Below are 25,669 nucleotides of genomic sequence, written 5' to 3' on the forward strand. Positions count from 1 at the left end.
ACATGGGAGGGAAAATCACTGCCATGCACCCTTGGTAGCTGACTGAAGAGTCAAATTGTGAGATGCCTGGGGTGTAGGTCCACCTTCTTGTCTGCAGGAGACATTGCCCTGTTGGCAAGGAGTAATGGAGAATTGATAGCCTTACAGTAAACAGCTTTACAACAGGGTGTGGTGCAAATCCTTCAGCCCAGCATACCAATCAACTTTCTCCTTACCTCTGGCTATGGCACCCTCCCATCTCCTGAGATCAGTGACACTTGCTGGGGTATGGCTTCATAACACCCCTCAGTCTTCATACGTGAACCTAGACAGTGAGGGTCGGCAAATCTCACCTCCATTTTATAAACAATCCCTTTTAAATTCTTAAACACTCAGTTGGTCCAGCTCCATTTCAACTGTTGATCTGAGATGTAGACTAACATGGAGTCTCAAGCAGAAGAGGTGCATGAAAGCTGCCGGCTTTGTTGTAAAAACCCAAATAGCTAATGCCCTTCATTGAAGGGATCCTGCCACCCTGGCTCGTGACCATTCCCACTTTACGTGATCAACTCAATGCCCTCTGACGTGGCCTTGGAAGGGATGGGCAATATATGCAATATTGCCAGTCTGACCCACATCCTGTGAGCAAATTAATGGGAAAAAATAATCAACTCCTGGATCATACATCCATAAAGCCAATGGATGCTGCTACTCCAGTTTCCTGAGCCAATCAGCACCGTTTAGTGCCCTATCTCCACCTGGTGATCATCCTCGTGTATGAGATCAGTCAGTAAGTATAGACAGGCTGTTCCGCCACAAGCGGGCACCACATCCTAGTCTGACCCTGTCCTCACCCCATCGTCCATACATTCAGTGGGAGGGGGGCGTCACTGGAGAGGGATCGGGAGCCGGAACGTTGGGTTTGTTTGCCCATTCCCTAGTGTGCCACCCTGACCGTGATCAGCGCGGGCGATACAGAATGTGGATGGAGCCTGGTACCCCCCTCTGTCCCTTTCCGCATCGGCTGGCGCATTGAGAGGATTGGATTCCGCACTTATTCGCCATTGGAGACGATGTCTTTCCAGGAGTTTGCCAGCCGGAGCTGCAGGTAGTGCACTGGGAGTGCCAGCCTAGATTTTATGCTCAAGGAGTGGGACTTGGACCCACAACCTTCTGACTCAGAGGCCAGACTGCTACCCCACTGAGCCAAGACTGACACCTTGACACAATAATAAGCAGCCACAAACGCCGGGCATCAGTAGAAATCGGCTGGGTTTAATTTATAGGGGGCTGGCACGCCCCGCCCCCCTGTAGCTTCTGGATCATTCGCTCCAGGAGGCACCGGTTGGGCCCCTTGAACTGGAAGACCTTGGAGCCGGTCTTGTAGAACTGGAAGGTGGGGAACCACTGGATGCAGCAGCGCTGCACCACGTCCTGGGCCACGTTCACGTCCACCTCGTAGAAGGCCACGGCCGGGTAGCGCTCGGCGAACTGGTCGAAGTACAGCTGGATCATCTGGCAGAACTCGCACCAGTTGGCGGAGAAGAGCAGGACGACCAGTTGCTCGTCGCTGTCCCGCAGCGCCGCCTCGTACTCCGCCACGCAGCTGATGGTGGTCACCGCCCCCATCCTTCGCCCCGCCTGCTCGGCACAAGCCGGCCAGCAGGCCGCGGCCCCGCCCACCCCGTGACGTCAAGCGACGTGACACAGGGAGCCCTTGCCCGCGACGCCATTGGTTGGCCGACACACGTGGGAGGAGGGGGGGTCCCCTATCCGCCAATCAGAATGGACCTTTTCAGTATCTTAGCAACCGAGTTAAAAATAAAAAAATGGCGTTCTGAACGTCGATTTGTTAAATTGGACGATGCAAAGCGCCGCTGGTGATTAATTCGAACATTAATTATGGAAGATTAATTAGGAGACTCCTCATAACATGTTTGATTTGTGAGCGGTTGCCTCAATTCGGATTTCAAAAGAAATGTTCGGTTGCCACCAAAGCACGCTTGTGATTGGTCGCCGCGGCTGTCAATCACGGGGTCACGCCTCGATTTTAATGATCGGCAGCCCAGCCAACCAATCGGAGCCGAGGCCGGGAGTCCCGCGTTCCAATTGGGCCACAAACGCCGATGAGGAGCCAGTGACAGCGGCGAGGGGGCGGGTGCTTCCGCTCGGCGAGTCTTGATTGCCGGAGCGCGGCGGCTGGGGGGGGGGGGGGAAGGAAGAAAAAAAAACAACATGAAGAATTCGGCGGGGAGTGGATGGGTCATGGCGGCCGGGGGTCGGTGAGGAGGGAAAGCGGCGGAGCCGGTGATGTTCGGGGCCCTGTAATTCCTCCGGGGGGGAAAAAAATCGCTTTCCAAGTGACTCAGCAGGTAGCGGCCCCGGGGAGCCGGGCTTCTATATATTTTTTTCCCTCCCCCGGCTTCAGTTCGTGGGGCGCCTCGGCCGCCCGTTTAAACGGCCGCTTCCGAGATCCCGATTTTCACCCGGGAGGAGGAGGAGGGGGGGGGGGTTGAGAGGCAGGCGGCCTGCAGCCCGGCGGCGGGCGGGTAGGTGTTCTCCCCCCCCCGGGCGGAGTATATGCTCCCCCCCCGGGCGGAGTATATGCCGAGGTGTGAGGGCGAGAGCCCCTCCGGTAGTTGGGGGCGGGAGGAGGAGGGAGAGAGTGAGTGGGGTGGGGGGAGGAGAGCGCCGGCCGCTCCGCCGCTCAAACTGCGCATGCGCCTCCTGCAGTGCAGTCTGGGAGTTGTAGTTCTGTCGGGGCTTCTTAATTTGAAAAGTTTGGGGGGGTGGGAAATACTCTGGAAATTTTCGAAGCGGCCGGCCTCTCCCGCAGAATCTAGGGTGCCGGACGGCCACCCGCCCACAGCTCTTGGGTACGAAAAGGATGAGGAGGCGGAGAAGAAAGTCTTGAGGACTTCAACTCCCAGAATTCATTGCGCGGCGGCTAGGTTTCGAACGGGAGGGTCGCGGCGCCGGACTGCGCACGCGCTGTGGGGGGAGGGGGAGAGGAGGAGTATTGCAGGCGTGGGGGGGGGAGAGGAGGAGTATTGCAGGCGGGGGGGGGGGGGGAGAGGAGTAGTATTGCAGGCGGGGGGGGGGGGGAGAGGAGGAGTATTGCAGGCGGGGGGGGGGGGAGAGGAGGAGTATTGCAGGCGGGGGGGGGGGGGGGGGGAGAGGAGGAGTATTGCAGGCGGTGGGGGGGGGGGGGGGGAGAGGAGGAGTATTGCAGGCGGGGGGGGAGAGGAGGAGTATTGCAGGCAGGGACGTGCATCGTAGGTTGTGGGGGGCGGCGGACGTGCATTGGAGGCTGGACGGGGAAGAGTGTATGACCTGCTGGGGGATGGGAGGTAAAGGGGACTAGATGAGGTGGGGTTTACGTCTCCCGTTCAAACCCCTCCAGGGACCCTGGCCGCCCTCTGTATCTCTGTAACCCCCCCCCCCCCCCCCCCAGCCCTGAGCTAGAGCTGGGTCGATTTAATGCAAATTCTCCAAAAATGTTGAGTGGGAAAAATGCCTGAATTTCTCTCTCTCAGCCCCCCCCAACCGACTGAGGGATGGCCCTGGGGGGTTGGTCCAGTGAGTATTTGAGCCATACAGAAAGTCCTGACAACACCTTGCATTTATAGAGCGTTTCTAACATGAATACAATTCAAAGTGCTTCAGAGGAGCGGATCCTGAGCCCATTTATGGGCAGGGGTGTTAATGTACGTGACTGTACGCATGGTGGAACAGATGGGTTTTCAGAAACCTTTTGGGAGGAGGAGGGTTTTAAGGCCAGTTCCCAGGAGTAAAGCAAGGCAGCTGAACCTCTGCCATCGAAGCTAGCAGTTGGAAGGGGGATGCACAGTAGGCCATTGTCAGAAAACCGATGGGCTACAAAGCTATGGGTGTTTAAGTGCAGCAAAGTGAAGAAACAATTTGAGAGGTGGGGGTAGGATATTAAATTTCATGCATGGGGAGCCAGTGTAGAGTAGTGTAGACAGGGGATGTTGAGTGAGTGGGGCAGGATATGGGCAGTAGAGTTTTGAACATATTGGAGTTTGTGACGTGACGCCAGCATTCGAGAATTCAAGTCTCGAGATAAAGAATGCATAGGTAAGGGTTTTAATGGGTGGTTAGGTAGGGGTGGAAGTAGGTGATCTGTAGAGATGGTGGTAAACTTTCTTGGCGATGGGTAGGGACGAGATTTGAAACTCATCAAAAAGGCAGGTATGATTGCACACACAGTCGGGTTTAGCCTGACCAAGCCGTTAGAAGGGGGCTGGAGTCGGTAGCGACGGAGCGGAGTTTATGGTGAGGGGTTGAAAATGACAGTTCTGGTCTTCAGTGCTGCAGTTTTAGAGGTGCTGTTGTTTGTGGGATCTTGCTGTGTGCAGTTTGGTTGCCACGTTTTCAACATCACAGCAGTGACTACACTTCGAAAGTACTTAATTGGCTGCAAAATGCTATGGGACACCCTGAGGTTGTGAAAGGCACTGTATCAGTGCATGTCCTTGCTTTCCCAATATTCATGTGGGACAAATTGTAGCTGTTGTCAGCACGTGTGTGGCAGCGTGTAGATGAGCAAGAGGAGGGGGACAAGAATTGTCTTTGGAAAGCCATAGAGTTGAATATGTTGGGGCGGGAGGAGGAAAAACCTTTGCTCGGGAGGCGTTGGCTGTGTTGGGATAGGCGGAAGTGATTTTAAGTGAGGCTGAAGTAACTTCAGGGTGACCTGTTTGAGTTTTTTATTCATTCTTGGGGTGTGGGCACTCCTGGCGAGGCTGCCACTTATTGCCCATCTCTCGTAGTCCTGAGAAGGTAGCGGTGAGTCGTCTTTTTGAACCAGTGCAGCCCTTCTGAATTATTTGTAACATGTTTGATAAACTGAGTGGCTTGCTCGGCCACTTTAGAGGGGAGTTGAGAGCCAACCACTGCCTGAAGTCATATATGGGCCAGACCGCATAAGGACACCAAGTTTCCTTCCCTAAAGGACATCAGTGATCCACTTGGGTTTTTACAACAATCCGATAGCTTCGTCGTCACTTTTACTGAAGCCGGCTTTTTATTTCCAGATTTTTTTTTAAAGCTGAATTCAAATTCTTAAACTGCATGTGGGATTTGAACTCATGTTCTCCGGATTACTGGAACAAAGTCACCCTGGCAATGGCAGATTTGGGGACTGATAATTGAGCCAGGTCTGGAGTGCTTGGGGGCACTAATGGTGACCCATCAGTCGGACTCACTGATGGATCCTGGTGAGTAGACTTGTCACTGGGAGTTGGGTATTCCCACCGGACTTGAATACCCTTCAAGCCAATATCCTGATGGGTCGGGTGGTCTGTGTCGGGCAAGCAGCTGATGTTCCCAGTACAGTGTAATTGTAAGCTGTGCAGTTTTAGCAGGTTAAACTCCAGTACAGTTCGGGGGAGAGGCAGTCACTGGACTTTACTCTCCTGCCAGCTTCTCCCTAAATAAATGGGATGTATACTCCACGTCGGGCAAATAAACTCTGGGTTTCTCCAACATGGTGATATGTTTCTGCATGTCAGACTCCCAACTAGCCTGGTTCCATTCCTACCTCTTGTGCTGAGTTAACGGATCTCATCAGCAGGGCATTGTCAGAATTTGTTTTCCACTTTGGAAAGGGGTACATCAGCCAAGCTCTCGGCTCCTGATTGCTTTCCAGTACTCCTAGAAGTGTGCATGTTTGGAGAGGGCATGTTGGAGCTCAGCTGTGGAGCTACTGCAGTTAGCAGTGGCTGTTGAGAATACAACTGAATGAGAGAGTGCCAGTAATGAGCCAAAACTAAATACTATCAGAAAATATACCTGGAAATGGGGGTATACTCTGAATTAAACAAGTACACTGCCTACCCTCTTTTTTTCCCCCTCCACATAGGTTTAGTTTTTAATCGGCAGTCCCTCTGCATGCTATGCTGGCTCCTCGTTTAGAGCTTTGTGTTGCTGCAGAATCAATAGTACATTTGCTATCTGTTGTATCTAACGTGACCTTTACTCCTTTGGTAATAGTTGCTGATGGGGGAGGGGGAAACGGAGGAGTGCTCAGACTCCAGGGCTTGTCTTCCTAGCCACTGTTGTTTCAATTTCTTGCTGCTTAACCCGGGCAAGGAAAGAAAAGCCTTGCCTCATCACATCTTTAGGATGTTTAGAAGCGCTTTACATTCTATTTTTGGACCACAGTTATTGTTGTTAAAAGCAGCAGTAAATGAACAGCCATTCATTTGTGGTGGTGGTTGAGGAAGGAATGTTGGCCAGGACATCAGGAGAACTCCTTCCTCCTCTTCAAGTCGTGCCCTAGTGTCTATTACGTGCACCTGAACGGAGCCTGTTTTTTTTTCTCTTTCTCGTGCATCCCCAGTCTCTTGAAGACCCCGGTCCATGCCCATGCTCTAGTACCTCACCCAGCTCCCCACTTGAGCCTAGAAATGAGGGTTGTCAGGCTATTTGACTCTGGAGAGATTCACAGCCAAGCCTGATCATGTCCTCACCCGAACCCATCTGGATTTTTCAACTTGAGCAATTTGTCAAAGGAATCAGAGGGGAGATGTGGAGAAATGTTACGCAGCGAGTTATGATCTGGAATGCGCTGCCTGGAGGGGCGGTGGAAGCTGATTCAATAGTAACTTTCAAAAGGAAATTGGATATTTACTTAAAGGAAAAATCTGCAGGGCTATGGGGAAAGAATAGGGGACTGGGACTAATTGAATAGCTCCTTCAAAGAGCCGGCACAGGCACGATGGGCTGAATGGCCGCCTTCTGTGCTGTATGATTCTAGGTGATTGGAGATCAATCAGGACCAGGAACCCTGGCTGACTAAATTTCCTCCTCCATCCCTAGCCTAAGAACTAGAAGGATATGCTAATCGTGTTAGATGCAAAGGAGTGGGAGGAAGCTCGTGTGGAGCATAAACGCCAGCATAGTCCAGTCGGGCCGAATATCCTGTTTCGGTGCTGTAACTTAACTAGAAACTCTTCTACTGCCCAACCAAGGTAGGCTAGTATTGGCACAGATTGGGGATTGTGCCTATTGCCTTCTGTTCTGTGCGGCTCAGTACCACAGCGCGCTCTGCGTCTACGCCGTATTAAAAGTTCTCCTTTATCTTGCAGGTCTCAATGGTTGGGAAGGGCGTGAAACGTAAACGCCATGGCGATGGGGGCGTGGACTCCTGCCAGAACCTTGCTGACTGTCCGCAGTCCTACAGCCTTAAGCGGCAGCTGGTGCTCAACACCTCACTGAATAAGATGCAGAGTGGACGGATGCTGCCGGAGCTCAGTCTCCGCCGCACGGTGCTGATCGCCAACACTCTGCGGCAGATCCAGGAGGAGATCCGGCTGGAGAGCAGTCAGCTGGCGTCGGCCATGGCCTTGGATGCCGGGGGCGGGGAATTGGGTGGCCAGAAAGAGCCCCTGCCCTCACGGCTGACCACAGAGAGCCACCCATCTGGGTTTGGGGACGGCCTCGAAGACTACATGTCCGTTGCCTCCGATGAGGACTTCTCCCTATCCTCCGCCATCAACTCCATCCTCCGGGACCTTGACCTTGTTATTGATGGGAGCCCGTCACAATCACCCCTGCGGGACACCCTGGACTTGACGGAGGCAATGGACACGGCGGCAGAAGACGGGGACGAAGAGGAGGTCCAGTCTTCTGAGCCTTCTAGACCTTTGGAGTCTGTATTCGGCAGCTTTGAGATCATGAGCTCCAGTTACCTGGTGGGTGTGACCTTGGACGACCTCTTCCTCGACATTGACACCTCCGTGTGTGACTGTGACGCTTCTGCAGCCGGGCCGGCTCCGAGTGGCAGGGTGGCGCCCCCTAGCGTGGCTGACGACCTGGCCAAGTGTTTCTCCTCGTGCAATTCCTCCTCTTCACTCGGAGCGAATCCGAGCTTAAGGACCGACCTGAACGACCTCGATCACATCATGGAGATCCTGGTCAGCTCCTGAGGAGCTGCCTCACTGTGACAGGCTACTGACTGACCTCCATAAGCCAAAGACCCCCCCCCCCCCCTTCACTTACTGGGGATCGGGGGGGAGCGATGCTGACAGTCCCGTTGCTTATTTTCTACTCAGGGCTCCAAATCAACATGGGGCAACGTTTCAGATCAGTGTATATGAAGGGGAGGGAAGGGCTGTAAATAGATGTAATTTTTATCAATTGGTTTGGGCCCTACCAACAACATTGAGCAAATGTGCCTCTGGGCAGCTGCACAAGGCCCTCTGAGAGACAGATCAAAGTTACTCCATATTGTAACCTAGAAATAAGATTGAACTTTTTTTTAATTAATGATCGCGCTGAAAGTGTGCGTGTGTTTTCTCTGAATTTTGCTTTTATTTGTCCGCCAGCTGGATTTGAAGTTTTATTGAGATTATATAAGGGAAGAGTGTTGTCCTTTGGAGCCTCCGTCTGACCGTGAAGCGACGGATTGTGATGTTAGCCGAGTGTGTTAGTCCGCGCTCTGGGGAAACGAGACGAAGCTGCTCTCGGAGGAAGGCACTGCCCTGCACTCCCACTCGCCGGTGCTGTTACAGGGTATGTCTCAGTGATGAAGTCAGGCAGGGGCTTAACCTTGTCAGCATTGGAAATGGATTGGGATTGGTCTTTATATGGGTGTCTGCCAGGTGAATTTAGAACTGAAAGTGTTTAATCTCTGCAGCTTTAGAACTGAGTAACGGGGGCCAGACTCCGAATGTCTTGCTATACTGTAGTTTCAAGACTTGGCACATTTGTTGTCCAGCTTTGAGACCAGTTTCCTCCTTCCTCACACCCCAAACTTGCACTGTGGACATTTGACCTGCTAAGGGGCATAGAAAGTGATTGTATTGCACCCTAGCCCCACAGTCGCCTTGCTGCTGTGGTCTGAAGCAGTCCTGTGCCTTAATGTTCTACGTACCTTGCAGAGAGTGGGAGTCTCGTCTGGCTGCCGACCCTTCACCTGGGCCTCCCAAGTATTCTGTTCCGAACAGAATCATTTACATTTTCAGCTGTGTGCACTGCCTTTTCTGATCTAGGACTTGCAGTTTTGTTCCTGGTGCGGAGGAGGATAACAGCTGACGGTGGACTGTTTGAACCCCTGGTACGTGACAGAAACTGTAAACCCCCCCCAACCCCCACCCCCGGTTTGCTAAAAGCCTTTTGTGCAGTTAGCTAGCTCGGCAGTCCTGACTGGTACAGTGTAGTGGTGCTGAAGTGACCATACGCTGATGACCCTCAGTCCCCATTTGTGTTTCCTCCACCTCCGAATGTTTATATATTTCTTCCTGCAGCATAAAGGGTGGAAGCTCTGAATTTCAGGGGAAATTATTTCAATTCTCCAGCTTTTGACGCTCTCTTTTCGCTGCAGGGGGTGCTGTACCATTCAGTATTTGTTTAGTGATTTTTAAGGCGTTGTGATTGTTTTCTTCTGATATAAGTAGATATTGAGAACATGGGCACTGCTGTAGAAAGTTGACGTCCCCTGTTTTTATGAGAAGCTAGGTTAAATAGCCATATTAACCGACCGGTGTTTTATGACCGCACTATAGGCACAGTTAAGTATTTTAAAACTTTGTTTCATGGCGGCACATTGCATGGAGCAGAGTTTTAAGTAATCTGCGTTGAATTTTTTGTACTGTATATATGCCACTTAATTTGTCTTCCTGTGTAATTTTTTGAGGGGGGAGGGTTCAGATGAAGTATAAATTTAAGGGGAAGGCTTGCCTTTCTGAGCCAGTCCTAGAATTATCCTTTTCATGTGGGGAAATTGAGCAGGATTTTTTTTTAAAAAGACTGTGATTTAGCGAAGTATTCCCAGTCACCGCAGTTAATAATAGTTTTCTTCCCTAAGGGGTTTGGATTGAGATTAAACGTGAGGCGCCCAGCAAGGGAGATTTTACATCGGCTTTAAATGGGTTTTCTATCAGTGATTTGTAAATCATGAAGCAGCAAGAGTGCTTTAACACTAGGAGTGGAGAAAGGTGCCTCGGGGATTACTGATGGCCAACAGTGGCCTGTGACCACACGTGTTGCTAAACTGATTGAGTGCACTAGAGAGAGTCCAGCAGTGGCTATCCTGTACACAGGGTTTTTTTTTTGGTGGGGGGGGGGGGGAGGTTTTATTAAATAATTCTTCCATCAGCTGTGCTGCCTCGTTGCCCCAATCACTGACTTTTTAAGCTTCCCTGGGTTTATATTCCACACATTTGAGCAGTGCAGTGTTGACTGACATTTTGGGGAGGATGGAAAATGGAGAAACTAGGTGCATGCTTTTTTTTTGTTCTGTCACTTTATATTGTATTGATTTTGCACCTGGAATACTGAGCTGATAGTGTGACTTTTACCAAAACTCTTCCCTGCCAGTCTTTTCACTCGCTCACCGTTCCTGCATGGTGAAGCCTCGTATATTATGTCCCGTGGCCTGAATCTTGCACCCTAATTTAAACCACGTTTCGATCGTAAAACACATTTTCTATTCCACTTGCTAGTGAATGTTTCTATATTTTCTGCACAAGGCTCATTTGTACATACCATTACTCCCTCCCACTGTTAGCAGGCCTGAATTGTTTTATGCAGCAAACTAATTTTGTAATGTTGGCAATTCTGAACTTGCAACTTGGAGTGTCGGGCCTCCTACTGAACCGTACTGCTGCTCTCCCTCTAGGACCTGATGTTCCGTTTCTTTCAATTGGCCACTCGTGACACTACCTGCATTTCAGTGTTGACATTTTTGAGATTTTAACACTTTAAAAAACCTTGTGCTCTGTTTACTCTCCCTGTCAAACCAGAAGCTGCTTCCCTTATGTAGGACTGCACACTTAATGCCTGTCTCTAAAGCTCACTTTGTTCTATGCAAGTTTTAGCCTTATTCTCTCATTACTGAGGAATTAATTTTTAAAATAAAAAAAATCTTAATTTCACTTGTTAAAAAGATGTTTAAATATTGACTGACTGACTAGGGAGGGAGGAAGCGTTCTATGCTTTCACCCTCCCCAGACCAGGCTTTTGACTATTTAAGAAATAAAAGCCTCTCAAATGTTTCAGCGTTTCCCCACAAAATGAGAAAGAAGTTTTTAATGATGTTTTTAATGGTGCATTGCAGAATTACTGCAGTTCTTTCCAAGAAAAGCTACTGTAAAAGTGGGGCTACCTTGCATACCTGTGTTTAAAAATCTGATCTTGATGTGGACAGTCAGCCTCTACTAACAGTACAGCGTTGGGGAAGGGTGGGGCGGGGGGAGGGGGGAGGGGAGGGAGTGTGCTGTTGGGAAAATCCTGAAAGCTTGTGATATCATTAATCACTGGTTTATGATTGTGGATTGTGCAAGATAGCAAGGGTGAAGCTCCGATGTGCAGCTCCTCCATTGTCCCAGCTGCAGTCTGCTGTTTTGTGGATTGGGCTTTGCTGCTGCATAATTTTAATCGAGCTCTCTGGGGGCTGGAGAGGGAGGATGTGCTGTCCCAACCTCGGCATTAAGATAAATCTGCATCGCTTACGAGGTTCTCTCACTGTTTTGTTGCTTTTAATGTAGCTTCCCATGCGATTTGTAAGCTTGCCTTTCTCTCCCAACCCCCTGCTTCCTTAGCCGTATTCTGAACAGGCAGCCGATCGGAATTTCAAGGAAGGATTTGCCCCAGCCCTGGCTTAGTACTACACGCGGTAAATTCACCAACCCTCGTGCTCCCATCGAATGCAGCTCACTCAGCCTGGGAGCGAAGGATCGGTGACTGGGAAGCTCCAAGTCGGGCAGCGTCTGTGGAGAAAGAAAGAGTTAATGTTTCAGGTCGAAGGTTAAGAGTTCAGACCTGAGACGTTAACTCTTGTTTCTTTCTCCACAGATGCTGCCTCACTTGCTGAGCTTCTCCAGCATTTTCTGTGTTTTTCAGATTTCCAGCATCCGCAGTATTTTTCTTTTGATCCACAAGGATGTTGAGACAAGTCAGGCTTCAAACTTTTCCTGCCCCTTTTTTTTGGCTGCCCTGCCTATTTGGGGCAGGACATATTTTTGGCCCCTGGACACCAGGAGCCCGAGATTGCGGTTTTAAATTTGGCTACAGACACTTTGGTGAATGCTGTAAAGAAACTGAATGCGGGAAGCACTCGGCAGGTCAATCTGGAAGAGGAGGGCCTGGTTACTGTTTCGGGTGGGACCGTTCATTAACCAATCTCTCTCTTTCACAAGCTGACTCACCTGTTGTCCTTTTCCACATTCCCTGATTTCTCTGGTTGGTAAAAGCTAATTCCACAACCACAGACTTTCTGGAATTCAAATGGACAATTGGGCTGTTAACTTAGCAATTGCTATTGGGTGTCTGTTATCCTTCCCTTGCAATATTAAGGGTCGTGAGCCATAGAATACTTTTAAAGTTGACTATTGCTGTTGAACGGTGACAGTTGAAGGCCTGTTTTGATTAAGCATACCCCCTGTTGGAGAGAGCTGGGTGTTCAGAAAAGTTTTGTGTGTGTATATAAAAAAGACAATATCTGAGTTACGGGAGAATTATGTGAATTTTATTTAATGTTAATAGTTATATATTTATGAAAATGTTTAACGGGAAGTTTTGCTTCAATGCAGTAAGTCTTTTAGAGAAATTACACATCCTACCTGTAAACAGTTCCACACGAACCCAGCACAGCTGTTAAACACGGACCTCTTTAGGGAAAAGCAGTGGACTCGAAAGGTTTTTATTTGGTCGGAGTTTCTCCTCTTCAGTGCTGAAGTAGGGCTGCACAGAGGCCAGCGGCCCTCCATTCCCTTCATGCACCAACCCAGCCTGCTTTGAGAGGGGGGGTTGGTGCTTTCGTTGATCTGTGCACACCTCGCGTCCACACACATGCACTTTCCGGTAAGGATTGCTGAATAGTGATCGAGAATGGGAACTCTTACCTTCCCCACCCACCCACTCCCCCAAAACCTCGAATACCACGGTTCATTGTAGCAGTACTGCCACTGTAGGAGTAGAGATGCTAACTCCACTCTTGATTACAGTTTGAACTGGCGTCTCCAGCTCCAAAGTTTGCTCTTCGGTGCTTGTATCTGCAAGTAAGCCTCGTCTCCCATTAGGGCGAGGACTGTAAGAGGAGCGGGGACTTTGGGCGCGTTAGGTGCGTGTTAGTTGAGCTGCTAATGCCGTACCTGGTTGGTGCCAACGGGTGTGCTGTGGTTTTGTGTATCGAGCAGTGTGTGGTGCTGCTCAAATGTCTATGCAATTACTGTCCAATGAAAATGCAGGTATTTACATTTTCTTAAATAAAATAAAAACAACCTGAATTATGTGCATCTGTGAAGCTTTATTTCCCTGTTTATCACCACCTCTTTTTTTGGGATTGTGTGTATGCAACAACATGACCTGAATTCCTGATGGAGCAAAAGAAACACTTGCATTTATATAGCGCCTTTCACGACTTTGGAATGTTCCAAAGCGCTTTACAGCCAATGAAATACTTTTTGAAGTGTAGTCACTCTTGTAATGCTGGAAACGTGGCAGCCAATTTGCGCACAGCAAGCTCCCACAAACAGCAATGAGATACTCAGAAAATGTTTTTTTTTAGAGGGATAAATATTGGACAGGACACCCCCTGCTCTTGGAATAGTGCCATGGAATTTTTTTACATCCAACTGAGAGGGCACACAGGGCCTCTGTTTCATGTGTTATTCCTCAGTCCTGCACTGGAAGTGTTGGCCTAGATTTTGTGCTGGAGTTGGACTTGAACCCACAACCTTCTGACTTGCGAGTGCTACCAACTGAGTCACTACTGAGGAATATATTGGGGCCTCTTGGAGGGGTGGTTGTAGGTTAGCTAAGTTCACCTAGTGGTGTATCAGGGTTTCATCATGATTACCTGGATCTTGCTCACGACAGCTGGAGAGAAATTTCCTTTGTTTCCTGAAATTGGCTGTAGTGTGGTTTTTTCCCCCCCCCCCCTTCTCTTGTCTTTACTAATGGTTGAGGGGGCACTGCCTGCGTGAGATTGCACTGTCTTGAGGGTTAGGGTGAGCATTGATTGGCCTGGTGGTCTCTTATTCCGTGTAGAATGTGTTTTTGTAGTGGGCTGAGTCTTGCTGGAGGCCTTGCACTCAAAGTACACAGGAGTATCTCGGTGCTTCCCTCTTGCGAAACCTGGATTGGGAACCCATGTTATCTGTCAGTTTGGCTATGCTCAGTTCCCTGTCATACATATTCTTGTTATTGACTATTTGACCTACATTGGCTCCCGGTCTGGCGATGCTTTCTTTTAAAATTCTCGTCCTTGTTTTCAGACCCCTCCATGGCCTCGTCGCTCCCTATCTCTAACATCCTCCAGCCCCACAAACCTCAGATCTCCGCGCTGCTCCAATTCTGGCCTTTGCACATCCCTGATTTTCATTGCTCCACCATTAGTGGCCGTGCCTTCAGCTGCTAGGCTGTAAACTCTGGAAATCCCCCCCTAAACCCCTCCACTTCGCTACCATTCCTCCTTTTAAGACCTACCTCTTTGACCGCCTGTCCTAATATCTCATGTGGCTTGGTGTCATTTTATCTGATAACACTCCTGTGAAACGCCTTGGGATGTTTTACTATGTTAAAGGTACTATATAAATGCAAGTTGATGTACAGTGTTTTAAGGAGCCTTTTGTCCTGCGTCTCATTTCCCCTTAACATTGCTGCTTTATAATTGCCATAATGTGAGACCACAAAGCTACCACTGATATAAAAATTAAACCAGGCTTTTAAATTGAAAGGCCTCACAGAGGGGGAATCCTTGAATATAAATCATGTGCAAGGTGATTACTAGGCTGTTTTGATAATTCACCACACCCTCAGTCCTGAATTGGTTTAGATTTTAGTGAAGTCCTGCTGTGAGACTGCACTGCAGTGAATGGAGTAGGTTCAACCAGCTGCGCTAACCAGAATGCACACAAGGCTCTCAGTGGCTATATTTATCCAAGGCCTAGCTGGCATGTATTTGGCATGGAGTGACATTTACCTTTTATGAAGGGTAGGATAGAGTAACGTGAAGTGGGCATTGCTGGTTTAAAGCAATGAGAAATATTCTCCATGGCACCAGGTGGAAATGTAACAATACGAAACTCGACAGCCATGTGGAAAAACAAGCTGTATTTTCCATTATCTCAATGAAGGCTCAGAGGTCAATTCTCAAATGTTGCAATACAATTGGCTTTCCAAGCAGTGTACATCTGAATAATAAATGTTGAACTCTGCATGTACTGGCTTATCTTCAATTTAATGCATTGAAACTGCCTGGAGTAGCTTTGGACAGCAATATGTGTATGTACCAAATGTTGTGAATGGGAATGTATGGTCCTTCCCATTCAAGGCCTTACTGGAGAAGGATGTGCAGGCCTTTTCTCCTAACATCTTTGGATGGCAGATTCCACAAGCAGAGTGTCTATGAACTGAAATCTGCATCTCAGATGTGTACAGGTTAGTGCCGGCCAGGTTTAACAATTATCCCAAATTACTGTGGAATACATAGAATGCCCAACACATCTGTCACCTTTTTGAAGGTTGAAAATAATATGTGCAGGCTAAACTAACACATGAGATTTAGTTACAGGTGAAATAATATACAGAAGCGAAAAAGAGCAAAGTGCTAATACGATACAGTGAATCTCACTCTATGCACTCATCTGTTTTAAAATGAGGAAACAGACCAAATTCTTAAACATTCATCAGCAAATTCTCAGAACAGAATGTTTTAATCGTAAGCTGGGTGTGGATAATGCCTCAGAATCCCTACTGGCATAAATTAGTGGAAAGGGAAATTGAAGACTGACAGTTTTATTTTTGAAGATCAAATGAGCTCCCCTTGTCAGGCATCACAAATATTAGTAATATCTAACATGGATAGACAAGATGGGAATGGAATGAGCTATGATCTGGAAGGCCCACTAGTCACTTGTTTTGACACCTGGCATCAATTGGGGGGAAAAAAAAGTCTCAAATAGAATCAGCATCTGAAATATCTCCTTCCTCATTCAAAGAAGGCTTACTAGGACCCCTGTCTGTCCAGTGCTAGCATTTATAGTTCTGCAAGAAGTGGTTAAGTGTAACCTTAAGATAACACAACACTAACATGGTGCAGGAGGGAGAGCTTCAGATTCCTGGGGCATGAGGGACCTGTACAAGCTGGGCGGGTTGCACCTGAACAGGGTTGGGACCAATGTCCTTGCAGGGAGGTTAACTAATGCTGTGGGGGAGGGTTTAAACTTGATTTTAATTTAAATTAATTTTAATTGAATTTAATTTTACGTTTAATTTGGCAGGTGGAGGGAAACCAGGACATAGCAGTAGAGGGGAAAGACAAGGTGCATGGAAAACTAGGAGGGACAAACCAGCAACAGAATAAAGAATAGTGTAGAGAGAGCAGGAATTGGAGGAAAAAAGCAAAGCCGACTAGCATTGTTGAGACATGAATGAGGGAAAGAGAAACAGTGAAGACTGATAGGGTTGAACAGCCACCCAACTAAAGACAAGTCGACACATGTCCTTGCCCAGTAATTGACTTCCTATTGTACGGGTGCAAATTGAGTATTACTCAAAGCCCGGGAAACATATACATAAGATAATTAGTTTTGAATTTGTTACTTGGTGAAGGACAAACAGAGACAGCCACTCTAGGAAACACAGATCAGTCAAATACAGGGAAGTCACACATAACTCTAAACAGGACACAGTAATCTGTGTAAGATAGAGTTTGATGGGAGAAAACTCACACCTAATTGAGGTGAACAAAGACAGAGCAATCTTTGTGGGGGAAATGGCTGTTCCAAAGCCAATTGGTTTTAAGTGGTGTTTGGGTGGCAAAGATACCCAGTCTATGTGTATTAGGTGGGTATTGGTGGGCGTGTCCAAGGTATGAGCAAAGATAGCATAAAGGGACCACACTTTGGCTGTTAGCAGGGGGTACTGTCTGAAGAGCTCGTGCCTAGGCTTGACTGTATCCTGCTTATTGCACTGTAACATTGAAATAAAGGCAAGACTAGAAACAAGGACCGAATCTGCCTATCACTTTACCCGACGGATTTAACTTCATTGGCGAGCCAGCGTGGACTGCACTTTAAAGAGTCGTGCCAAAAACACAAAACAGGGGGACGGTCGAGACCGAACTGAAGTAAAGCCTGAATCAGCGGACCAGACTGCAGACGGGGACCGATTCGGGACGTGGATTTCATCCAACCTATCAATCAACCCAAAGACAGACGACCAACAAGGTGCAGCAGTGAACCACGTATATTTGTGAGTATAATCCGGGTGTGATGGATAAGTAGTTATTATTTAGAAAGTTTTATAGCGCTATAAAGGAACCACTGTACCAGTTATACGGACCTCAACCTCTACAGGTACCATGGAAACGGCAGGTTGTTGCAAGGAGTAATTAAAAAGGAGACTGATCACCTCCAAGTAAGCCAAACCCAAGAAGGGGCAGGCTAAAGCCAAATCCAAGAGAGAACAGGCTATTGTTGTTGTAAGATTAAGCCGTAATTGTACAGAAAAACTTTAAAAAGGTTAAGCCGAATCCAAGAGGGAGCAGGCTATTCTGCTAGGATGGCAGAAAAAGAAATGGGAAATAATGATTGCTGGATGCCATGGGCAATGGAATGGGCTCAGAAGCATTGAGACAAGGTTGGCCTGTCCGGCCTTGTCTTTCTTTTCTGTTTTATTTATTTCCTGGCACTTTTCTGTAAATCTGTAAGGAGGGTCGTTTGTGTTGGTAATATTAAAGCAGCCGATAAAGAGGACAGGGGAGTAATGTGCAAATTAAGGAAGGAAAGGAGAGCCAGGGAAAGCGATCAAGAAACCAATAGAAAACTGCAAGTACGTTTAGCGGCATTGTCACTTGGGAAAGAGGAGGTTGAATCAGAGGAGGATGATAGTGATGTCCCTAGGTGGGTCCCAGGAGCACAGGAAAAGGCAAGGAGGCACAGTGGGGAGAGCGAGGAGGATGAAGGTGCCTTACCCCCGTCAAGAGCAACAGGCAACATGGCCAGCAGGGCTCGGTCTTGGAGTAGACACGATGGGGAGGGGAGCCCGAATCTAGCACTGGTCATGACCAAATTGGTCTGGGCGGGAGGAAACACGGACGTGGCGGGGCAAACCCTTTACCAGTACGAGGCCAGACAGGTCAATAGAGACCTGACCCCCACAGAGCTATGTGCTCTTAGAGACCCTACCCAACTGCTAAATAAGGTCCGGTCGCTGCAGATGACCCATGCCCTGATTGATCCAAGCCGCATTATCCCCAAGTGTGGTATTGGCAGATGTCTTCTCCAGCGGACCAGACTTCCCGGCATATGACGCCCGGACAGCGCTGGTGCGATTGGGTGTCGGGTAATGGCAGATATGGGAAAGATGCTAGACCACAAACCACGGGACGAGCACCCGACTCAGTACCTGAGGACTATTATGGAGGTGTACAATCAGAATCGGGGACAGAACCAACCTGTGGAGCTCTATGGGAACAATCCCACGTTTTGGGACTTGGTGATCAACAAATACAAAAACGTTGTTAACCCAGCATGCGAGCACATGCTCCGCCAGTACGCCATGGAATTGACCGCAACACAGCCCCGACCAAGGATAGGAGAGGATATTAAGGCCTCCGTCCAGGCATGGTACGAGCCCAAGCAGGATCTGAAACCTCATACGGCCCAGAAAAGAACGGCAGCCGTTGTGACCAAGGAGGACGCATGGGGAAAAGTCTGTTATAATTGTGACAAACAAGGGCATTTTTCGAAGGAATGCAGACAGCAGAAGGTCTGTGGCAACTGCATTAAATCAGGATGTGCAAGAGGACAGTGCTGGGCGAAAGGGGGACGAGTATATGGCCAGGGACCCATGCAGAAAGGGATATCTGAACCCTCGGCCCCATCTCCTCCAGACGAGCAAGACCTATATCGTGATGCTATTAGGACGCTCCAGAGTATGGTGGAGAAAGGGAGGGGGGGGTACTGCTGTGTGGATGGTAACCATAACCCCTTTAAAAAGGAATTAAGGGGAATGGCCTCCATTGCAGCAGTGAGTCGGCTCAACTTTGACAGGGTAGATAGACCATATGTCCCAATCATGGTAAGAGGCGGTCAACACGACTTTTTAGTGGACACAGGAGCCGCCTGTTCGATCATTCACCATAAACACCTTCTGCCTAGTGGGAGGCGCCTCTTATGGGGGTAGGAGGAGGCAGTGTCTCGGCTGAGGTGACTGTTCCCCTCCAGCTGAAAATTGGAGATGCAGAATTTGAGTTGCCATTATGCATGGCTTCCATACGTGAGGCGTCTAGGATCGGACAGGAATGGAAAGGGGAGATTAATTAGAAACCAATCTGAAATTGGCAATTTAAAAACGGGGAAAGAAGACGCAATACACATGGAATCACGGAGACCGGTGCAAGCCCTACAAAAAGGGCGGGGTTGCTGCCTAAGGACAGATATAACATTTGGTCTTTCTTTGTTACATGTACACCAGGGAGGCGGTAGTCATCCTCATCTTGGCAACGCAACGTGGACCGTGATGAGGAAGGAATAGGCTGTCTGACAACAGCAAAAGTGAGGCATCGGTGCAACATCTCAGAATTCCGATTGAGGAGAAAGATGAGACTGAACGGAATGTGACTGACCAGGATATGGAGACAACCTGCCCGGGAATAGAGAGTAACCCCAATAAAAATGGACTGAAAGTCATTGAGTCAGACATCATATTGTACAATGATGTGTTGTATTCTTGATCTTTACATTTACCCAGTGGTTTTGTTTTGCCCAAGGATGCTGTCCGTAATGAGTAAACCGTTTTTAGAAAGGAACAACTGCTCTCAAAGGCAATTGTGTATGAAGGTTTTTTGTTTACTTAAATCCAATTCAAAAAGGGGTTAAATGGTAAATCAGTAAACAAATATTTACTGATTTACTGATCCCAAATTTTATTAAAATAATTCAGGAGATTAGATGGGAATATGGTTTGGTGTAAGTGCGAAGACTCCAATTGGTGTGTTATGCCGGGAAGACACAAGCGAAATGATATTATTTTTGGATGATTCCTGAAACAGTGGCAATGCTATCGCTATCTGTTGATGAAAGACTGATGAAAATCTTCAAAGTGAACTTGATAGACTTTTTGGAAGAGGATATACAATGTTACAAGTTTGTGAGCTAAACACGAACATTGGTTAATGGGAATGAAGGAGACTGGAAAGTCCCAGATACCTTTTGCTGTTCCGGGAATGGCTATTCGGCTGTGACGTGCAGCAGAGCTCAGCGCTAGCAGGTGGCTTCATCCTGGATGAAGAATCCCCTAACTGCTCGCTATAAGTCAGACAACGGACATGTTACATTGGAAGAGAGGAAGATATTGCATTACACTTGGTTTGTCAATCAACATGACATTTTGCCTCACACCAACTGGGGAAAACCAAAATTGGGGATATATTATTGGTGGCTGTTGGGCCCCACAATGTTACAAAAAAACCTTCAGACAGAAGCCTTATAAACTGGTGTGGACTTTGCCCATCCAATTCCACACTTTGTCTTGAGTTTTAAATAATGGCATTAATTGCCGAGGGGCTGAAATCAGGGAAAAACCCCCTCAGGCAGAATGTAAAATTCTAATTGATGTAATGTAACTGTAATGAATCTGTAAAGAATCTGTAATGTACCTGTTATCAATAATCTGTATTGAGTGTAATGCAATGAGGCACTCTAGAGTGTCATGAACTGTAATTATGTACAATGTGCTCATTGAACTGTACTTGACGTAACCTGCAAATTGTATGATCTGCATTGTGTACATTTGGAATGTGATATGACAACTGTATTGTATGTATTGCTGCAAATTTTATGAATAAAGTATATTTTTTCAAAAAAAAATTGTTTTAATGATTTTGTTTGTTGCCTTTTGTTGTTTTAAGTATTTGAGAGAAGAGAGGGCACGATAAAATTTAAAAAGTGAGGTATATTGAGACGTGAATGAGGGAAAGAGAAACAATGAAGACTAATAGGGTTGAACAGCCACCCAACTAAAGACAAGTCGACACATGTCCTTGCTTAGTAATTGACTTTCTATTATACAGACGCAAAGTGGGTATTACTCAAAGCCCAGGAAAAATATACATAAGATAATTAGTTTTGAATTTGCTACTTGGTGAATGATAAACAGAGACAGCCAGTCTAGGAAACAAAGATCAGTAAAATACAGGGAAGTCACACATAACTCTAAACAGGACACAGTAATCTGTGCAAGACAGAGTTTGATGGGAGAAAACTCACACCTAATTGAGGTGAACAAAGACAGAGCAATCTTTGTGGGGGAAATGGCTGTTCCAAAGCCAGTTGGTTTTAAGTGGTGTTTGAGTGGCAAAGATACCCAGTCTATGTGTATTAGATGGGTATTGGTGGGCGTGTCCAAGGTATGAGCGAAGATAGCATAAAGGGACCACACTTTGGCTGTTAGCAGGGGGTACTGTCTGAAGAGCTCGTGCCTAGGCTTGTCTGTATCCTGCTTATTGCACTGTAACATTGAAATAAAAGCAAGACAAGAAACAAGGACCGAGTCTGCCTATCATTTTACCCGACGGATTTAACTTCATTTAACTTCAAGCTTGGTGTTGGAATGCATGTGTTCTAATGCAAGGAGTGTTACAAACAAGGTTGATGAGCTGCAGGCACAAGTTGCTTCATGGTGTTATGATATAATGGCTATAACGGAGACCTGGCTTAAACGTGGGCAGAATGGGAATGAAACATTCCTGGCTACAATGTAATCAGGAGGGATAGGGAAGGAAAAAAGAAAGGAAGGGTAGGGGGGTGGTTGGCAGGATTGATTAAGGCTAACATTGCAGGTCTATAGACTAGAGGGGTCAAAGACTCAATCTAGTTGGTTAGGGTTAAGGAACAGAAAAGGAGCTGTTACATTGCTGGGTTTTTACTATAGACCCCCAAATAGTGAGAAGAAGGTAGAGGAGCAAATCTGTAGGAAAATTTCAGAGAAATGAAAAAATAATAGAGCAGTAATAGTAGGGAACTTCCATCACCCTAATATAGACTGGGGAAAGAACAGTGTGAAGGTCAAGGAGGGTAAAGAACTCTTCAAATGTGAACAGGAGAACTTTCTTAATCAGTGTGTTTCTAGCCCCACGATGAAGGAAGCAGTGCTGGATCTAGTTCTGGGGAATGAAGTAGGGCAAGTGGAGTGTGTTTCAGTGGGAGAACATCTGGGCAATAGTGATCATAATATAATTAGATTTAAAGTAGTTACAGAAAGGGACAAAGAAAAATCAAAGGTGAAAATACCCAACTGGAAAAGAGCCAATTTCAGTGATTTGAGAAGGGTTCGAGCACAGGTGGACTGGAAACAAAGATTGGCCAAGAAGACAGTAAATGAGCAATGGCAGGCCTTCAAGGCGGAGATGGCTCGGGTACAAACCAAGCATATTCCCATAAGGAAGAGCATCCAAGGCTAGAGCTCCCCAGATAACAAAGGAAATAGAGATTAAAATAGACCATAAAAAGGAGGTTTATGACAAATGTCAGGTGCAGAATAGAGTAAATCTGGTACTACAGGCCAGTCAGTCTAATGTCAGTGGTGGGAAAACTACTAGAGACCATTGTCAAGGACAAAACTAATTCTCACTTAGAAAAGCAAGGGTCAGCCAGCACAGATTTGTTAAAGGCAAATTGTGTCTGACTAACCTGATTGAGTTCTTTGATGAAGTAGCAGAGTGAGTTGATGAGGGTAGTGCAGTAGATGTTGTATATATGGACTTTCAAAAGGCATTTGATAAATAACAGATTTATTCAGGAAATAGAAGCACATGGGATTAAAGGGGTGGCGGTAACTTGGATACGTAATTGGCTAAGGGATAGGAGGCAGAGAGTAGTGGTGAATAGATGTTTTTCTGACTGGAGAGAAGTATCCAGTGGGATCCCCCAGGGATCGGTATTGGGACCATTGCTTTTTTTGTTATATATAAATGACCTGGACTTGGGTGTAGGGAGTATAATTTCAAAGTTTGCAGATGATACAAAACTTGGCAATGTAGTGATTAGTGAGGAGGGTAGTAGCAGACTTCAGGAGGACGTGGACAGACTGGTGAAATGGGCAGACACAGGGCAGATGCAATTTAATGCGGATAAGTGTGAAGTGATGCACTTTGGGAGGAACAACATGGAGAGGCAGTATAATCTAAATGGTGCTATTTTGAGGGGGGTGGGAGAGCAGAGGGACCTGGGGGTGAATATACACAAATCTTTGAAGGTGGCAGGGCAAGTTGATAAGGCGGTTAAGAAAGCGAATGGGGTACTTGGCTTTGTAAATAGGGGCATTGAGTAGAAAAACGAGGAAGTCATGCTAAACCTTTACAAATCACTGGTTAGGCCTCAGCGGGAGTATTGTGTGCATTTCTAGGAACCGCCCTTTAGGAAGAATGTCAGGGCCTTGGAGAAGGTACAGAGGAGATTTACCAGGATGATACCAGGGATGAGGGACTTCAGTTTAGTGGAGAGATTGGAGAAGGTGGGATTGTTCTCCTTAGAGCAGAGAAGGTTAAGGAGAGACCTAATAGAGGTATTCAAAATTATGAGGGGTTTTGATAGAGCAAGTAGGGAGAGACTGTTTCCTCTGGCAAGTGGGTCGGCAACCAGAGGTCATAGATTTAAAGTAATTGGCAAAAGATCTAGAGGGGAAATGAGGAGAAATTTTTTCATACAGAGGGTTGTTATGACCTGGAACACACTGCCTGAAAGGGTGGTGGAATCAGATTCCACGGGAACTTTCAAAAGGCAATTGGACACGTACTTGAAGAGGACTCATTTGCAGGGTTATGGGGAAAAAGCTGGGGTGTGGGACTAAATGGACGGCTCTTTCAAAGAGCTGGCACAGGCACAATGGGCCGAATGGCCCCCTTCTGTTCTGTAAGATTCTATGATTCTAGGAAACATAGGAACAGGAATAGGCCATTCAGCCCCTCGTGCCTGCTCTGCCATTTGATAAGATCATGGCTGATCTGTGATCTAACTCCATATACCTGCCTTTGGCCCATATCCCTTAATACCTTTGGTTGCCAAAAAGATATCTATCTCACATTTAAATTTAGCCATTGAGCTAGTATCAATTGCCGTTTGCGGAAGAGAGTTCCAAACTTCTACCAACCTTTGTGTAGAAATGTTTTCTAATCTCGCTCCTGAAAGGTCTGGCTCTGATTTTTAGAATGTGCCCCCTACTCCTAGAATCCCCAACCAGCGGAAATAGTTTCTCTCTATCCACCCTATCCGTTCCCTTTAATATCTCATAAACTTCGATCAGATCACCCCTTAACCTTCGAAACTCAAGAGAATACAACCCCAATTTGTGTAATCTCTCCTCGTAACTTAACCCTTGAAGTCCGGGAATCATTCTAGTAAACCTACGCTGCACTCCCTCCAAGGCCAGTATGTCCTTCCGAAGGTGCGGTGCCCAGAACTGCTCACAGTATTCCAGGTGCGGTCTAACCAGGGTTTTGTACAGCTGCAGCATAACTTCTGCCCCCTTGTACTCCAGTCCTCTAGATAGAAAGGCCAGCATTCCATTAGCCTTATTGATTATTTTCTGCACCTGTTCATGACACTTCAATGATCTATGTACCTGAACCCCCAAGTCCCTTTGGACATCCACTGTTTTTAACTTTTTACCATTTAGAAAGTACCCTGTTCTATCCTTTTTTGATCCAAAGTGGATGACCTCACATTTGTCTACATTGAACCCATTTGCCACAATTTTGCCCATTCACCGAATCTATCAATATCGCTTTCTAATTTTATGTTTTCATCTACACTGCTTACAATGCCACCAATCTTTGTGTCATCGGCAAACTTAGATATGAGACTTTCTATGCCTTCATCTAAGTCGTTAATAAATATTGTGAATAATTGAGGCCTCAAGACAGATCCCTGCGGGACTCCACTAGTCACATCCTGCCAATGTGAGTACCTACCCATTATCCCTACTCTCTGTCGCCTTTCGCTCAGCCAACTTCCTAACCAAGTCCGTACTTTTCCCTCGATTCCATGAGCTTCTATCTTAGCTAACAGTCTCTTATGTGGGATTTTATCAAATGCCTTCTGGAAGTCCATATAAATAACATCCATTGACATTCCCCTGACCACTACTTTAGTCATCTCTTCAAAAAAAATTCAATCCGGACTCTCCTTTAACACTGCGTTCACCTCTCGCTCTCGGGGCTAAAGGCCGGCCTTTCACCTTTCGGTGACATTGATTGTATATTTTCCATTTCACCATGAACAGTGGAAACTTTGCCCTATTGTGTGCACCTTTGCATTGTGGGCCCACGAGCTCTGGGACCTAGGTTGAGTCTGCCCAATTCATTTTTTGCACACATCAATGATCTATGTACCTGAACCCCTAATTCCCTTGGACATCCACTGTTTTTAACTTTTTACCATTTAGAAAGTATGCTGTTCTATCCTTTTTTGATCCAAAGTGGATGACCTCACATTTGTCTACATTGAATTCCATTTGCCACAGTTTTGCCCATTCACCTAATCTATCAATATCGCTTTCTAATTTTATGTTTTCATCTACATGCTTACAATGCCACCAATCTTTGAGTCATCGGCAAACTTAGATATGAGACTTTCTATGCCTTCATCTAAGTCGTTAATAAATATTGTGAATAATTGAGGCCCCAAAACAGATCCCTGCGGGACTCCACTAGTCACAT

The 25,669-nt window shown here is 47.0% G+C and overlaps 1 protein-coding gene and 1 pseudogene across 2 annotated transcripts; one reads left to right on the plus strand and one right to left on the minus strand.

Annotated features, from left to right (window-relative positions):
• Window positions 1-1,233: 1,233 nt before the first annotated feature.
• On the minus strand, window positions 1,234-1,665 carry LOC137306034 (thioredoxin pseudogene; annotated as a pseudogene).
• A 577-nt stretch (window positions 1,666-2,242) lies between these two features.
• On the plus strand, window positions 2,243-11,180 carry LOC137306033 (SERTA domain-containing protein 2-like). 2 transcript variants are annotated; one of them, XM_067975056.1, is made up of 2 exons: window positions 2,243-2,351; window positions 7,092-11,180. In XM_067975056.1, the coding sequence occupies exon 2, from the start codon at window positions 7,098-7,100 to the stop codon at window positions 7,929-7,931; it is 834 nt and encodes a 277-aa protein (XP_067831157.1). In that variant the 5' UTR covers window positions 2,243-2,351; window positions 7,092-7,097; the 3' UTR covers window positions 7,932-11,180. The 2 variants fall into 2 exon arrangements, with proteins under 2 accessions (XP_067831157.1, XP_067831158.1); XM_067975057.1 differs by lacking the exon at window positions 2,243-2,351 and adding an exon at window positions 3,478-5,219.
• Window positions 11,181-25,669: the final 14,489 nt, after the last annotated feature.

This window comes from Heptranchias perlo, chromosome 41, assembly GCF_035084215.1.
Source record: "Heptranchias perlo isolate sHepPer1 chromosome 41, sHepPer1.hap1, whole genome shotgun sequence".
In the NCBI taxonomy this organism is placed as follows: domain Eukaryota; kingdom Metazoa; phylum Chordata; class Chondrichthyes; order Hexanchiformes; family Hexanchidae; genus Heptranchias; species Heptranchias perlo.